Source organism: Pistacia vera, unplaced genomic scaffold, assembly GCF_008641045.1.
Source record: "Pistacia vera cultivar Batoury unplaced genomic scaffold, PisVer_v2 Contig430, whole genome shotgun sequence".
NCBI classification, from domain to species: Eukaryota; Viridiplantae; Streptophyta; class Magnoliopsida; order Sapindales; family Anacardiaceae; genus Pistacia; species Pistacia vera.
Window position 1 is genome coordinate 961,543 of NW_022196258.1, and position 17,637 is coordinate 979,179.

Sequence of the window (17,637 nt, forward strand, 5' to 3'; positions counted from 1 at the left end):
ACCAGTGAACAGAGTCTCGAGTGGAGGCAAGGACGTGGCCGGCGTTTAAGGTAGCTCTATTACAACGATTTAGTGGGACCCAAGAGGTCAACCCACTAGAGCTCTTGATGACCATAAGACAGAAGGGGACAGTGGTTGAATATCGGAGGAAATTTGAGGAGGTGGCGACACTAACTACTAGAGAGAGGGAGGATGTCTTTATAGCAGCCTTTCTCAATGGGTTAAAACCAGAGGTGAAGGCAGAAGTCAAAATGCAGCAGTCCAATTCTTTGACAAGTGTAACCCTCTTGGCCCAAAGGATTGAGGAGAGGAACCTAGTGATTGAAAAGGTCCATTCTCAATTGGGCCGATAGAATAAATGGAGCTATGCCAACACTGGCCCACATAATTTCATTTCTCAAACCAGGCCTGAAAAGACTCACAAAGCCCAAATTAGTTTTGTTAATGCATCCAACCAATATAACACTCCAGCCTATAGAAACCCAGGTGAGATATTTTCAAATTCCAACTCCAACTCTAACTCAATCTCATCTGAAAACTCCAAGTCAAGCACTTTCAAATGAGAGTTTCCGTTCAAAAAGCTGACGGAAGTAGATATTCAATTGAAATGGGATAAAGGATTATGTCATTGGTGCGATGCGAAGTACTCCCCAGGGCATAAATGTGGTGAACGCCGGTTCCATGTCTTATTGGTTAAAGAGGGTGAGGTACAGGAAGATGTTGGAATTATTGAGGAAGATACAACTGATGATGGGATTCCAAAGGAAGCGGAGTTAGTGATAAGTTCGGTTGTAGGTATCATAGGACCGAGGACCTTGAAATTGAAATGAGAGATTATGGGTAGAGAAGTTTTAGTCTTGGTTGACAATGGTGCATCACATTACTTCATTAACCGGGGAGTGATTGACAAGCTACAAACTCCAATGATACATACCAAAGTGATAAGAGTGTAATTTATATATTTTTATTCCTTCCATATTATGTTTTTTGTTATGTTTTATGCCTAGTTGAGCTGATTAGAGCTTATTTTGTAAGTTTGGCATATTTGGATAGACTTTAGGAAATAATTGAGAAAAGATTAGGAAATTCCAGATTTTCCAGATTTTTCGTTATTCTGACCAGTGCTAATGTTTTTCATGTTTTTCAGGGAGCTAGATTCCTCGATTACAAAAGTGTTCTTCAGAGAAATTAAAGTAGACGAATCAATCTTTTCAGGAAGGTATTATGCGAAAGAATCCGAGTTCGTTTGGGTTCTCAGTAGTTGTTGCAAAACCGGACCTGGAATCCTAGTCGCTGAAGGATTCCTTAGCTGAGTATTGAATCTTCGAATGGGCCTAACTGGAGCGTCACATATCGAAAACGGGTGATTCAAAATCCCAGATTCATCTACACATCCTAGACTACAATTTTCATGAAGTGATGGAGCCCAGAAAAGATCTTTTACAGTGCGAGAATCCTGGTGCAAGCTGGAGACGAATTCTGGAATCCATATCTGATCAGATTTTATCAAATCTGGAAGTCTATCTTCTAGGAAACGTCTAGGAAAGAAATTCCGTGATTCTTGGGGAAGAATTAAGGAAAACACATGTTATTTAATTAGAATTTTTTAGGTTAAACGAGGGAGGACAGTAGAGTTTTAATTTTTGAGAGTTTTTGCGTTCTAGATCAAGATGTGTGGCTAATTTCCTTCTTCAGTTCAAGGGGATTTTGAAGCCTAATTTCATGTCATTGGTGTAACTTAACTTCAGTAACGTTGTTCTCAATCTCGTTTTTATTAGAATTGTTTATGTTATTCTGATTTAATTGTCTGTGATTCCTGTTTGAGTGATTTAGTTTTGGCCTGCTAAATTGTTTAATCAGAATTTACCTGTTAGAATTAGGAATTGTGATACGTAATCGTCCTTTTTCTATTCAACGAGTGACGCATGATGATAGCTGATTATGGACAAGTTTTCGGTCTATTGTCTTGAATAACATAACCTAAGTTAAATAGTCCGAGTTTGCGTGATTGTTGCTTAGATTGATCTATTCTCCTAATTCTTAAGGTTGCCATTGAATTAAATTTAGAGAGCTTGTTCTAGGTTGTTCAAGGGTTAGTATCTACTCGAAGAGCTTGTTTCAGTAGTGACAAACTAAGGGAGAATTTGGGTAACAGAGCTTGTTGTTTCCTAGGGTCAGTAGTTCCATAATGACGAGATAGAACAATGTTACGGTTACTTTATGTCCAATGCATGTTTAGGTGGATATTGAATCGAGAACTGATTGTTTAACCTGATATTTTATATCTCTGTTTTACTTTAGTTTGCCTTGATTACAAACCCCCTTTCATTACTGTTTAGAGTTTACTGTTTAGAGTTTAATTTGTGTTTCTGTTGTTTTTATTGTTTTAGAATATAGAAATTAATGGAATCATTCCCTGTGGGATCAACCCTTGCTTGCCCTTTATACAATTCAGTAGTTACTTTAGTAAGGTTAATTAATTTGGTGCATTCGACACGCTACCACAAAGCTTTTGGAGTGAGAATAAGGGACGGATTTAATGTGAAATGTCAAGGGGAGTGTAGAGATGTACGATTGAAGCTACAAGGCGTTGACATTGTGCCCAAAAAAAAAAAAAAAAAAATTCGTTTAAGATGAGCAGTGCCAACGTCATTTTGGGCTTGGCTTGGCTGGAGACACTTGGTGAAACCACCACTGACTGGAAGAAGTTGATTATGAAGTTTTATTGTGCAAGTGGACCAATGACACTCCGTGGGGACCCAACTTTAAGCAAAACTATGGTCTCGTTAAAAGGAATGTTGAAAACACTTCAGTTTGAGGGACCTGGCTACTACATTGAACTTGATCATATGCGTTTATGAGCTAAAGGGAAATTCGCTGAGGAAGAATCAAGAGTGGATACAAGGGTTACAGAACTCTTGAAGTATCATGAGAATCTATTCGAACCTGTCATAGGACTTCCCCCACCTAGGATTCACGATCATGCTATTAAACTATAGCCTGGAAGTTAGCCCCCTAACATTAGACCCTATAGGTACCCCTATTATTTGATGTAATATCCCACTTGAGATATGTATTTAAGATTTGTTGTATTAGTTAAAAGTTTAATGTCTCAGTTTCAATTGAGTTGGTTGAATGGTTGCCTTGAAATTGGTTGAATTTTGGTGAAGTTTGGAAATCCAATCTTCGCCGGGGCGAAGAAGAAGCTTCGTCGCAGCGAGGAGGAGATGCACCCACGGGTAGGTTCTGCCCTGTTTCACCGGGGCGACGAAAAGTTCTTCGCCGCGGCGACGAGCCTAATAAAAAGTTTCTTGAGTTTTCTAGAGAATTCTTCTTTTGGGGCACAATGACCATTCTACCCCTAATTAGTAGGAAAAGTGGGGAGTAAAATGTAAGGAAATTTAGTAGAGATTGTGTTTGGATGGGGGTGTAGTTGTAAAGAATCAAAGGATATAGATGGAATTTCTAAGGAAGGGCAAGGGCAAAATGGGAAATGATGCTTATAATATGAGCTAAAAAGAGTTAAAGTGTAGAGAAACCCTTTATTCATTCATTTCCACCGCCTCTTCCATTTGCCTAATTTCTCTCAATTTCTCCATCCAATCTTCCAAGATTTCCAAGGGATTTAAGAGAGCTTTTGAGTAAATTTGAGTAGAGATTTCATCTAAAGCATCCTAAGGTAAGGATTCATGCTTTAGATGTGAGTTTTCTTATAGTTATAGTGAAGTCTTATTTGGTTGTTATTGTTCTTGTTGTTGTTTTGAGTTGTAGAGAGAAGACAAGACAACAAAGGAAAGGAAAAGTGCTAAAGAAGTCACCTTTCCACAAGGTAAGTAAATCCTACCAACTTGAGTTTTGATAAGTTTTTGAGTAGAGATTTAGAGATTGAGTAGAGATGTATGCTTGTATAAGTATGTTATGTTGTTGAGAATTGAGTTGAGATGAATATGTATTATGAGAAGTGTTTTTGATGTGTGATGAGAAATGGAATTTGAGATGAAGTTTGAGGGATGTTGTGTAAACCTTTTTGGAAGTGCTTTTCTTGACAGGGATTATGGTTATATGAGGGAGTTTTCTCCCATTTTGGATGGCTAGAGAATGAAGTATAGTAGTAATTTTAGTAGAGTGTTTTTATGCACATGAGTTGCTTGATGAAATGCCTAGGTGAAATCTGCCCTGTCACTTTTGTGACTTTCTAAGTAATTTTTGGGCATCTTAAGGATTGAACTGGGCTGAGACCAAAACATAGAAGTTATAGCCCTATTTCTAAGCTTTAAAACGAGACCAAAATCGTAGCAATCCGAGGTGTATAACGCAAGTTATGGCCTTTTTAGTGTGACCTGTGCAGAATGACTGTTTTGAGGAAATCTTGTATTTGGCATTTCATAAGTGCATTAGTGAGCATGAGCTATCTTTACACATTTGTTTATACACTTAAGAAGTAGCTTGAGACATATTAAAGAAAGATCTAAGAGAAAGAGAATAGAGTAGGTTGTGCGATGGGGAACCCGTGAGTAATGGGTAGAGTATTCCCGCATGTACGCCGCATTGAGAGAGCGGCATGAGTATGAGATAGAGAAGTGGTGTAGCCCGTGAGAATGCATGTGGATGAGGGCTATACCCGAGTACCCAAGAGAGAGATTATACACTCACGTGGCCAAGGGTTCCAAATCCATGCATAACCGAGTCTAATCGGCTAGAACGAGTAGAGGTCACGTAGAGTGGGAGCGAGTCCCAGCCGTGCCCCCGGTAAGATGGGGCCGTGACTTATTAAAGAGTTAATAGAAAAGAGTTCTAAGAGAAAGAGAAAGAGAAGTACCAAAGAGAAATTGAATGGGAAGTTATAAGGAAAGAATTAGAGAGAGAGAGTTACGGGGATAGATGAGTAGAGGATTTACTTACTGAGCATTATTTTAGTGCTCACCCCGTTGTTTTCCTATGTTTTACAGGATTTAGGTGAGGACACGGTCGGATGGATGTCGGCGCTCGAGGAGAAGCGGTTACACTGTCAATTATGTTTTTGAGGACTTTTGTACACATTATAATTTTGTGTAAAAAAATGTATATGTTGTAAAGAATATATATTATATATATATGTTTAATAAAAAGAAAAAAAAAATTCGGCCCAATCTCTTTATATTATTTTATATGTATTTCATTATGAGTATCTGAGTAGAAAGTGGCTATTACATTTGAAGAATGAGATTGAGCAGATTGTGCACAATATGTTAGTATCCAGAATTATACGACCAAGCAAGAGTCCTTTCCCCAGTCCGGTATTGTTGGTAAGTAAGAAAGATGGGGGTGGCGTTTTTGTATCGACTACAGGGCACTCAACAAGATCATTGTTCTAGACAAGTTTTTGATCCCCACGGTTGATGAGCTATTCGATGAATTAGGCGAAGTTGTTATCTTTTCCAAGCTAGGCCTCAAATCCGGTTACCACCATATTCAGGTAAAGGACGATGACATATAAAAAACAGCGTTCTGAACACACGAAGGCCATTACGAATTTCTTGTACTGCCTTTTGTTTTATCTAACGCGCCATCCACTTTCCAAGCCCTGATGAATGACATTTTCAAGCCCTACCTTCGACGATCCATACTGGTCTTCTTCGATGACATCTTGATATACAATGCTACCATGGATGCCCATCTGGATCACTAGCATATTGCCTTTCAGATTCTGGAACAACATCAGCTTATGGTGAACCAAAAAAAATGTAAGTTTGTGCAAACTCGTTTGGATTACTTGGGTCATATTATATCTGCTATGGGTATCTCTGTTGATCCGGCCAAAATTGATTGTATTTTGTCTTGGCCTGTACCAAAGGACATTAAGGCCCTTCAAGGTTTTTTGAGGCTCACCGGCTACTATCGGAAGTTTGTACAAGGGTATGGCACAAGAGCAAAAGCACTCACTGACTTGCTTCGCAAAAACTCTTTTATCTAGACAAAATCTGCCCAGGCAGCTTTCCAAGAACTAAAACAAGTGATGCAACGGTACCTACTCTGGCTATGCATAATTTCTCCAAGACACTCGTCATCGAAACAAATGCTTCAGGTTTGGGACTCGGGGTTGTCTTAATGCAAGAAGGGCGACCATTAGCATTTATTAGTTAGGGACTTTCACCCCGGTCCCAAGCAAAGTCGGTTTATGAAAGAGAACTTATGGCAATTGTTTTGGCAATGCAAAAGTAGAAACACTACCTTCTTGGACGACATTTTGTTATAAGAACTGACCAACGAAGCCTTCACTACTTGAATGATCAAAGATTACTTGGGGAAGGTCAACAGAAGTGGATTGTCAAGCATATGGGCATGGATTTTGAGATACAATACAAATCTAGGCTGGAAAACAAGGCAGCTGATGCCTTATCCAGGAGAGTAGAATGGACATAATGCAATGCAATCTCTACTTGCTATTTTGGCAGCCGAGATGAGTGGAAAGAATCCATCCGACAGGATGAGAAGTTGAGCAAAATCAGTCAGGATTTGATTACGAATCCTCAAAGTCATCCACACTTTCGTTTGGTGGGGCATTAGTTATTTTATGATGATCAACTCGTTTTACCACGATCGAGTTCACAAGTTCAGCTGCTTCTTCGAGATTTCCACTCAAGCCCCATGGGTGGTCATTCTGGGTTCTTCGTTACTTACAAACGACTATCCTAAGTTGTATATTGGGAAGGCATGGAAGGGGACATCCAAAAGTTTGTTCGCAACTACTCTCTATGACGGCTAGTTGATGACACCTATGAAGTTTTGATCAAATGGAAACACCTGTCAACTTGTGACAATACTTAGGAACCTTATGAAGCTATCTACCATCAGTTTCCATCCTTTCATCTTGAGGACAAGGTGGCACTTCTTGGGGAGGGTAATGATGGACCCTGCATTTCAAAGTGGTACACATGTAAGGCAAAGGCACAAGACAAAGGGGGAAAAGGGGGAAAACACATTGAGACAAGTGGCTAGGCAGAAAATGCATTGAGACAGGTGGCTAGGTAGTTAGTTAGGATTGGGATTTGGGTGTCAAAATAAAAGGGGAAGAATGGGCAGAGGGGCGACCTTCTGAAATTGGTGTATTGGTTTGTCCTGGAAGGTGCTGGCGCTCGAAGACCAACTTATATTTTTCTTTTTTTGTTTCCAGTTGTTATTTGGTTATTTGGGTCTGTTGAACATAATTCTTAACCTTTAATAGAATCGTATTTGAATTCCCTTGTCTAGTTATTGTTCTGGTTTATATTGGTTATTGTTCTGATTTATATTGATGTGTGTGACATCTGGTGTTGCTGTGGTTGTGTGGATTGTTTGGAAGTTGTGTTGCAAGTAAGGAATTCCAACAGAGGTATCCATCAATTCACTTTTGATTTTTTATTACTGCAGATATAAAGCTTTCAAGTAAAAACATAGAAGAAGATAAATAATAGATTTTTTTTCTTTTTTTTTTTACAATTATATGTCCATTTAAACTTGAATATGGGGTTGAAAAATAAAAATAATGATGGCTACAAAATCACTTGCCCTTTTCATATCTTTAATTTGTAAAACAGATAGTGTTTTTGGAAGAGAGAGAATGGGTAAAAAGTTGGAATGTGTAAACCTTAGGCCCAGCCTAGGCTTGCCCGGGCTACACGAATTTGTTTCCAAAATGCAAGCCCAAGCCTGTGGCAGACCTACCGAGTTGGCTATATGACAAAAGGGGTTTTTATAAATTTTACTTCATAGGTGAGAGTTAGATTAATTAATAGGAGTTATCTACGATTTTACATTATGAGTAAACGACTTTTTCCCACCTAAGGTTTTCCTTCATGACCCTTTTCCACCCAAAATATTTCAAAATGCTATTTTCTAACCCAAAGTTTATATTCTGACCAATAGCGGGCTGATTCTGACATCTTCTCAACCCCACACCACTATTATTCTTTTCCTTAACCATCACTCATTAAAATCCTTCAAACCTTGCTTCCGTCGACCTCGTCAATCGTCGGCAATCGAGTGATTTGTGAAACGCATAGCTACTTCTCCCAAGTCAGATTCCGACCAATCTTGACCACTAAAATCTAACATGTCACCATCAACAAACTAACTGACATTCTCTCTTTAAAAATCCTAACAGCTTGGATTGGGTTTTCTCTTTGTTGGTTGTCAAATCAAAAAGTATATTGTGGATAATAAACGGAATATAGACTTTGAGTAAGAAAGTTGTATTTTGAAACTTTTTGAATGAAAAAGTGTTAAGGTAAACGTTGGGTGGGAAAAACTCGCTTTACTCTTTACATTATTAAAGGAGGCTGAACTAGTTTTCATGGGCTCCCTATAATATTCTAGGAGGTTCTCTATATTTTATGTAAGTGAATATTAATAATATTGTAAAACCTCATCTAGTATGCTTAACAAAGGTGTTAAAAAAAATCAAAAATTGATCGGAAACTGAACTGGAAAAGTGATTTTTTGAAAATCGATTTGGTTTGTGTTGACAAAATTGACTGAACCGGTTTTACAGTTCAGTTACCGGTTCAGCCAATTTGGGTTAACCCGAACCGGTTTAAAAAACATGGTTTTTTTTTTTTTTTTTTAAATTCCTAAATCTAATTTTAATCTAATTCAGTTCATAACTGCGTAACTCCACACTCCGCAGCTCACCCTCACCAGAAGTCCTCACAAATTCCATAACTTTGCACATCCAGTCACCGACTTCACAAATTCGGCTGCTCTTCACAACCAGTCACTGCCGCCCGCCGGTTCGTCGGAGTCCACACAACTCTTCACAAATTCCGTCAGAGTCCGCGCGCCTGCTCTTTACTTCTTCAATCTTCAGTTTCTTCACAAATTCTGCAACTCACCGTCGCCAGTCACTGTCGCCGATCTGTCAAGCTCACGTGTCCAACTTATCCGACAACCGCCGTCTGCCGATTCCAACTCCAACAGACACCGAAATGGTTTCTTTCCATTCTCTTACTGAAAGGGTATCTTTTTCTCTAATGCCTTGTCATCATTTCATCATCATCAATTTGGATTTGCATCTGGTGTAGCATTTTTAAATAAAAATTGCGATTAATTGGCAACTTAATAATAAAAAAGAAATAGCTTAAAAACCAAACTTATATCAACCGGAATTGCAATCCCAGCCCCAGGCTCTCCTGCTTTGGCCTTATTAAGTTTAATTTTTTTTATTTAAAAGCTCTTTCAAAACCGGTTAACTGCCTTTACGGTTCAATTTAAAACCAGTTCAAGCAATCAACCGATTCAATTTCGATTAAGATTTTTGCTTGAACCGATTTTCCGATTCGATTTGAAAAAATGAACCGATTCAATCCAATTAACCCGTTTTAAACACACTTAATACCTAGACCTGGTTATCAAAGCCTAGGTTTAGCCGTTTTAAACACTCTTAATACCTAAACCTGATTATCAAAGCCCAGTTTAGGAGATGATTATTTAAGCTTATAAGTTCATCAAATCACTTATAAACTCTAAAATTAAATTAATTTGTTTGTTTATAATTTTTTTAGATTTATGAGCCACACAAAAATAAGTTGAAAAAACGTACTTTTTTTTTTTTTAATTTGTAAATACTTTGTTTATAAAGTATATTACCATATTATTTTTACTTAATTCATTATATTTGTTCGATTATTTTGTATAAAGAATCTAAAAGTTATTCATATAATTTCTTAATAAAATATTTATCTTTATTTAATTCTAAAATTAAATTAAATTATGATATTATTGAAATATATTTTCATAGTATCATAGTAAAAAATTGAGTTAATATAATTTATTATTTGACAAAATAATGTAATATCTCTTTTAATCATTTTAATGACAAAATGTTTTATCAAATATTCAATCAGTATTTTAGGATTCACGTAACAGTTTAAATTTCAAATGTTTATAAAATTGAATTACCTAACTACTTATAAACTAATTTTTTTATAAACTGAACCAAACAAATCTAAGTTTTATATCCTCATTATAAATTCTTAAAAAGAAACTGATGCAACTTTGCTAGCCAAGGTCGAACAAAATAATTTTATTCGGTTTAAAGTTGAGTTGAGATTGAACAAAATATAAATTTTATGCACATCATTTAATTTGGTTTGTTTGCAAACTATATTTATATATCACCCAAATAACCTTTTATCTATCTATTACTATAAAAAACAGAAGCAACGCTGAATCTCAACCAACCAAAAAGAAGTAAATAAACAAATAAATGATGAGAACAAATTGAAACCTATAATCCACACAAGAAAGCTGGTGATGGGCCGAAAAACCTGTAAGATTGAGAGTGCACAAAAATATTTCAGACGTCAAATCTTATATTTGAACTCTTCAACACAAAAGGCCATGCAAACCTGGTAGGTAGGATATCCATCTGCTGTATGATTTCACCCGTTCCTTTGACACACACACACACCGCAGAAAATTGGGGAAGACAAGTTCATTCAATAACACGTCAGCTTTTGGGGGCAAATGCAGCTAGGGCATTAGCATGTGCAGGTGAGAGGTTACTCAGCAATGGTTGAATTTGTTGGCCATACACAGAAATCAGATGAGAAAAAGCCCTTCCGACTACAGCCTTTACTTCACAAGTTTCGTCTGAGGAAACCACTACTTGGGCAAAAATATTAACCAACTCCGGAACAAGTGAAAGGATCTGTTTTACATCAAAAACAAATGACATCACTGATTACTGATTACTGATGGAAATAAGATTTATAAAGCACGTAACTTCAGTGCTGTGTGCATATAAGCTATATAATATCACAAATACAAAAACCTGGGGATTTGATGACAAAACCAGAGTGGAAACACAACTATAAACAGCCATTGATTCCTCATGGTCTTCCTTTAGAGGAAGAACCTTCAGGAAAACAGGAAGGACCTAGGAACATAGCATAGTGAAGAGCATAACCACAGGAGATATAATTAGCTTACTTTGTAGTCATGAAAATACACAAGAAAAAGTAAATTAAAATATAAAAGCCAATCAACCAAAATTAACCTGATTCAGTGGGACGGACTGAGGATGCACCATTATCATCCTTGCCACAGCACCAGCTGCATTATCCCTAACAGCATCATCTGGCTCACAATCCCCAAATAATGGGTAAAGTCCCCGCAAAATGTCACCATAGTATCTAGTATACATCAAAGGAAAACATGTTGTAGTTCGACAACAGATGAGTCGATTACAGGTTAAATTCAATAGTTACTAACACTTCATTACTGGATCTTATGATGATTATTTATACAAGGATACTTCAAACTTAACTCGCCCCCATTTTTGCACAACTCCCCAACACAAAATGCTGCATTCCTCCTGTTAGTTGCTTCTGATGACGCTAGTTCTTTGAGTACCAAAGGCATCACTCTCTGAGATATTACATAAACCTTCAGGAATTAGCTTGCATTGTTCCAGAAATCACTCAAGACACACAGTTGAATATGTATATCAGAGTTTCAGAAAAAAGTACATCAACATAGCCTGCAATTGGAGCACCCATGTCCTGAGCAACTTCAGCAAGGCAAGCAACCACCATGGTCTGATCTTGTGGAGGACGCGAAGATTTCTGCACTTGCATATAATCAAATAGTGAGCTGCAATAAGGAAATCAAACTATGCATGGGAGAAACACATGACATAATTATCAATCCTCAACAAACCGCGAATTTCATTAAAGGGTCAAATAGCTTTGCAAAGATGGGTGCAAAGTGAGGACCCATTGACTTTGCAAATGCAGGAAGAAGGTCAGACACTGCATCCATAAGCACTTCATCATGTTCAGTATCATCCTCATCAATATCACTATCATTATCCGATTGCTGACAAGCAGATTCCTCCCGCAGAAGCCGCAAAGTTGCATCAACCAACAAAGACATATCTGTGATCAAGTCACATAATAATTCAGTTGCCCATAAAGATATTTAATCTGGCAGCCAGAGATTTTTTCACCAATAGAGAAAATGAATCCAACTTAATTCTAACTTACAAGGCTCAATAGCAATGTAACCATAATCCTTGATGATTTCTACAATGCTCATACAGGCTTGAGCAACAACTTCTTTGTCGTCATCTTCGGTCATAGTCTTGATAAATATATTCATCACAGTATCTGTGATCATATAGAACTCATTACCACTACAAAACAAAGCTATTTGATAAATCCAAAGAACTAATTCATGCCACTTCAGAGGTAGAATTCTTACCAAGAACTGCTCTTGCCTTCACTGGTCCTTCCTGTGCAACAGAAAAAAGATTGCATCATGTTATACACTTTACAACTTACAATACTGAAATTAGCTTCAAACCTAAGGTGGCTATCCAAAAGAGTACTTGTACTCTACCTAGAATTGACAACAATCCCACACTACCCATGGGAACAGAAAACATTATAAAAGAGAGAGACATACCAAAACAAACTATTAAACAAAGAACAAAAAATGCTACACCACACTCACATTATGACTCTGGAAGATAGCATGTGCTGCTGTCAAGATATCTGCAATAACAAATCAATCAACATGAGTTGTAATAGTAAATTTAACACATACAATATGTCCACTATGCAAACGGACATAATAATAGCAAATCTTTAACATTGATGTGTCTTAAATTTTCCAAATTTCTAATATCACGTGTGAACTGAAGAAAGACAACCTGTCAGTGATTAGCCTGTTGGACAATTTTTCAATTATATCATCATAGAACAAAGGAGTACAGTAACACATGCGAGAGGGAAAAAAAAAAACCTAGTAAGGCACATAGACTTAGGACATTAGAACATAATCATAAGCATAGACTCAATATTCAATCGTCAATTTCTTTCTTTCCTTTACTTATATCCCCAAAGAACTCCACAATTTTTCTCATATCTGTATCTAACATATTCTAATTTTTCGTGAAACTATGTCCTTGCAGTGACACTCCTCTACTTCCACCATTTGCCAAAACTTCTACTACAATTATGATGCCCAAGCAACATATTTTAAATTTTAAACAGAATAAGCCACCATTTAATGAAATTAGAATTTAACAAGATAANTTTTTTTTTTTTTTTTTTCTAAACCCTGTAATTGCCTCTTGAAAACAAGATCTTAGGGTATAACTAATTCCAATGACTAAATGATTTATCATCATACCACAAGGGAAGAGGTTATTAAATGAAGATTTTAATAATCTAAATGGGGGTTTAATGATACATTAAAGAAGAGTAAGTTTCACATTAAGCGATCATACGAAGTATATAATAATTAGAATATCTCAGTCTAACATCTTAATGCAATTTATGTATCCATTTTTGGAGGATAAAGGCATTAACATTAGGGCTGTTAAAAAAAATGTAAAAACCAAACCGAATCAATTTTCTAGTTATTTGAAAAACAGATTTGGTTTAGGTTCAAAGAAATACAAAGACCAGTTTTTTCGGTTCGGTTACCAATTTACGGTAACCAAAACCGATTTATTATAAAAATAACAAAATTTATAATAAAAACAATAAAAATCAAAATATATACCGGTTTACTAGAAAAATAATAAAATATAAAACCGGTTTAAATTAAGAAAAAATCAAAATAAAAAATAAGTTAACGGAAAAACCTGCTAACTGAAAAATTAGTTTTCCCCTTAAGGCCTTAACTGGTTCGGTTTAGGTTCAAGAAAATTCATGAACCGAAAAACAGGTTCGGTTCAGAAAATCAATTAACCGGTTATGAACACCCTTAATTAATATTATCATCATAAACTACAATGTCTTTCTCATACAGTATTGTTTTCGGTTCTACACGTTAAATACTCTACCCACCCCGTAATGATATTATATAAGTATCATAGAATATAATAATCTTTCACAACTTTAGATCCCTTATAAGGAACCTTGTAGTTCATTAAATGGGCCATATTCGTTTGGTTTGAGTCTTTGAGATATCAGCTTCATCAATCAGCAGGGCTAATTCACAGCACATTGTCTCCAAAGTTGTATGATAAACATTAACATACCAATTTCACATGAGTTTACATCGCTATAACATTACATTATCGTTAAATTTGTAAAAACTCATATGTGAAATTTGTAAACCAAAAACGTAAAACAAGCAAAAGGCACAAAAATGCCTTAGAATCCATAAAGATTTGAATGGTTAAGCACATAGTACTTAGAATTCAAAATGCCGAGTTACAAACTAGAAACAACTAGATAAGCCTCTAATCCGCAAGGATGCAAATACACTATGGTATAACACTATCATGCCATGATCTCAATGTAAACAAAAATTAAGGAAAACTGGACCACATTATTGATATTACAATTTACTAAGTTCCTATCAAAGTAAATTTCGAAAATAAAACATGATCGACTTCCATAAAGGTTGCATTAATCTGCCAGTGAACCACAGCTGCTCTTCAGAATGCTAATATCTGGAAAGGGGAGAGGTCTTCAGTCCAGTTTCACTGAAGAGAACAAGTAATGCACAAACCAGAATGAAGAAAGGAATCCAACTGTGCCTGTTGCTAGCATGATTGCTATGACCATGACAAGAGAGTATCCCAAATAAAGAGTGGCCGAGACAGGTCCACTCAAACTTCGGAGATCAAAAATGAGATAGTTTATGGAGTACAAGAAAATGTAGATTGCTACTGATCCTGACGCAAAGAAGGATTTCCACCACCATTTCCAGTCCTCAACACAAAGATGCATGTATGTGAGAACAAGAGACACTTCGGCGCAAACCACCACAAGCAGTATCAAAACAATCAAGAGGAAACCGAAGACATAGTAAACACGACCCATCCAGATGCTAGACATGATAAAGAAGAGCTCAATGAAGAGGGTACCAAATGGAAGAGTGCCAGCACCAAGAACCAAAAGCCAAGATGGGTATTTCTGGGCCGGGATTTCACGTGGAATCTGGTTGGTTCTAACAGGGAATTCAATATGAGGTGCCTTCGCCCCAAGGTAACCGCCAAATAGGGTAAGGGGCACAGAGATACAGAACCATAGCAGAAGCAGAATAACAAACAAAGAGAATGGAATGGCTCCTGTGCTATGACTACCCCACAACAGGAAATTCAAAGTTGTTAGAATCAAAAAGGCAATACCAGGGAAGAAACAAGCAACCCTCCATGCCACAGAAATCCATCCTTTAAGATCACCACAGCCAATTGTCCTCCATAGACGAACAGCAACATAGCCACCTGGAACACCAAGAATCATGTAGAAAAACAGCATACCTCTGATAAGAGTTCCACGGGAAGCTGGTGACATGAATCCAAGAGCAGCAAACAAAATAGTCACGACAGCCATCCCGAGAATCTGAACTCCATCTCCAACAACAATACACAAAAGTCCAGGATTGCTTGGGGCACGGAAAACATCCCCCACAACAAGCTTCCACCCAGACAACTCCTCGTTCATCTGTGCTTGAGCCTCCTTGTCAAGCTCCTCATACCGAGTCAGATCCCGCCGAACAGTCCTCAAAAAGATCACAAGAACAATACCAGCAAGGAAAGTAATAACCATAAGGGAATTCAAGATTGAGAACCAATGGACCTTTGATCCCTCCATCTTCAAATAAGCATCCCAACGGGATGGCCACTTGATATCACTCATATCAAAGTTAACCTCATAAGTAAACACAATTGGTTGACCCTCCTTAATAGGCATAGACACAATGTTCGAATCACATTTAATCTGACTCGGGTACTTACCATATATCTTCAAATCCTTCACCAAATCAACATTATGCATCACACTACATGGCACAACCTCAAATCCAACAACCATATAACCCGGCACATCAGATCCCTCACTCGCTTTCGTGGGAATCACATCAACCGCATCGCCAGTACCCATAACACGAGCAACATTAGTTTCCTCATACTTATGGACAAGAACCTTAAACTTCAAATGATTAAACACATAATAGGCATCTTGATACTTAACCCCAACTGGAAACCCCGTCCACCTCAAAAGATAGCCATCCTTTTTGGTGTACCTTATCGCTGGCAAATTATCAAGGATCAAATTAACCTGATACATCTCATCAATCCTCTTCTTCAACAAATCGAAATTATCTTTCGATAACGGATCCGTTTTGCACAAAAAGATATCACTTTCATTGGTGTACATCTTAAACCTATAGGGAGAATTTTCAATCCTATCACCCATCAAAAGCTCACCAAGATTCTCAGCACTATCTTTGACGCCCTCTTGAGGCTTACAAAAGGGCAAACTGTAATAACTAAAGGGCATTTCGGTGTCTATGGAAGTGAGTGAATTAACTTTCACAGACAACGCATCTCCGACAACGTATTTGTGAGGGTAGCTACCAGGCAAGTAAAACCCATAACAAAAGGATTGAAATACAAAGAAAACAAACAACACCCAGATGCTAAAATTGCAAGTTAAATCCATTCTCGATCAGTTTTGGATGAATTCAAGGCAGATCTGGGAGACCCAGATCGTGAAATGAATGGAAAAGCAAAGATATGAAATAGTAAAAGCAATATACAATCAATAAATGAAGAAATAAAGAAGGTTAGAGAGGGATCTGGATCTGACTGACCTTTGAGAGAGATGGAAAAGTGAGAGTCTCTGTGAAGAAGGAGAGATTTGTATCAGAGAGTCTTATATGGGATGGATTTGATTTTGTTACCATCATTTACAAGTTCTGCTGTTTTGGCCTTTTACACACTATTGGTTACTTAAAATAAATCATTTAATAGTAAACTTAATCTTAATATTTATAAGAAAATTTGAGCTTATAAATATGAAATTTTAGATAGTTATGTGTTTAGTTAAATTTGAGTTTATAGGTTGTGGTGGTATATCTTCATCCAAATAATAATAATATTTCACATGTTGGTGGCTCTGATTTAAAAACCAGACCGGACCGACCTGTCCGATCCGGACCCGACAGCTTCTCTGATCCGGTTCAGGTCTTAGGGGGTTTTTATAATATTTCAAAATTATAAGGGTTAATTTGTAATCTTATAAGGGTGTTTTTAAGATATGTCAAAGTTTAGAGATTAATTAGTAATTTTTTGGGGCATTTTTGAAATAATTAAAAATTTTAGGGACTAATTTGAACCTTTTAGAGAAATTTTTGTAATATATTAAAATTTGAGGGATTAATATAATTTTTTAAAAATGAAATTATCGTTGATGTCATCGGTCCAACCGACCGATTGGACTGGTTGACCCGTGACTTGGACAGCAAAATGGGTTGTTCTCCAATCCAAATTTTAAAACAATGGTTGGTGGGTCGACATGGTAGAAAAAGGTTCATTAATGTCTTGCCAAACTTTCATTAGAGCTAAAGAAGTTGGATCTTAGGTTCATGGATCACAAAAGTTATTTAATCTTCTTTGACTTTGTCATGGGATGTTACATTAAATCATATGTATAATATATACAGTTGAGCTTTTTATATCATAGCTTGCTTTAGCTTTAGCTTAGGTCTAACTCCACTTCATACTAGAACAAAGTAGAACTCATTTGAAACTAGAGTCATATAACAAAGTTTTAAGTTATAGCACAATAAAATCGAGATCTAATTTCATCCCACATGTTTATTTTGCTTTCTAAATACATTTTTGACAAGTTTCATGTGCCCTTGTGTTTTATATTT

At 36.8% G+C, this 17,637-nt stretch overlaps 2 protein-coding genes across 2 annotated transcripts; both read right to left on the reverse strand.

The window, feature by feature from the left end:
• Positions 1-10,204: 10,204 nt before the first annotated feature.
• Positions 10,205-12,883, reverse strand: LOC116143465 (importin-4-like). Its single transcript, XM_031428925.1, has 11 exons — positions 12,850-12,883; positions 12,472-12,512; positions 12,220-12,250; positions 12,003-12,125; positions 11,677-11,894; positions 11,487-11,582; positions 11,273-11,385; positions 11,015-11,150; positions 10,790-10,894; positions 10,365-10,666; positions 10,205-10,283 (listed from the first exon to the last, which is right to left on the reverse strand). Exons 1-10 carry the CDS (start codon positions 12,881-12,883, stop codon positions 10,466-10,468), a joined length of 1,098 nt encoding a protein of 365 aa, XP_031284785.1. The 3' UTR covers positions 10,205-10,283; positions 10,365-10,465.
• A 1,212-nt stretch (positions 12,884-14,095) lies between these two features.
• LOC116143528 (transmembrane 9 superfamily member 11) lies at positions 14,096-16,686 on the reverse strand. Its single transcript, XM_031428974.1, has one exon. The coding sequence runs from the start codon at positions 16,419-16,421 to the stop codon at positions 14,445-14,447; it is 1,977 nt and encodes a 658-aa protein (XP_031284834.1). The 5' UTR covers positions 16,422-16,686; the 3' UTR covers positions 14,096-14,444.
• Between the last annotated feature and the right edge of the window lie 951 nt (positions 16,687-17,637).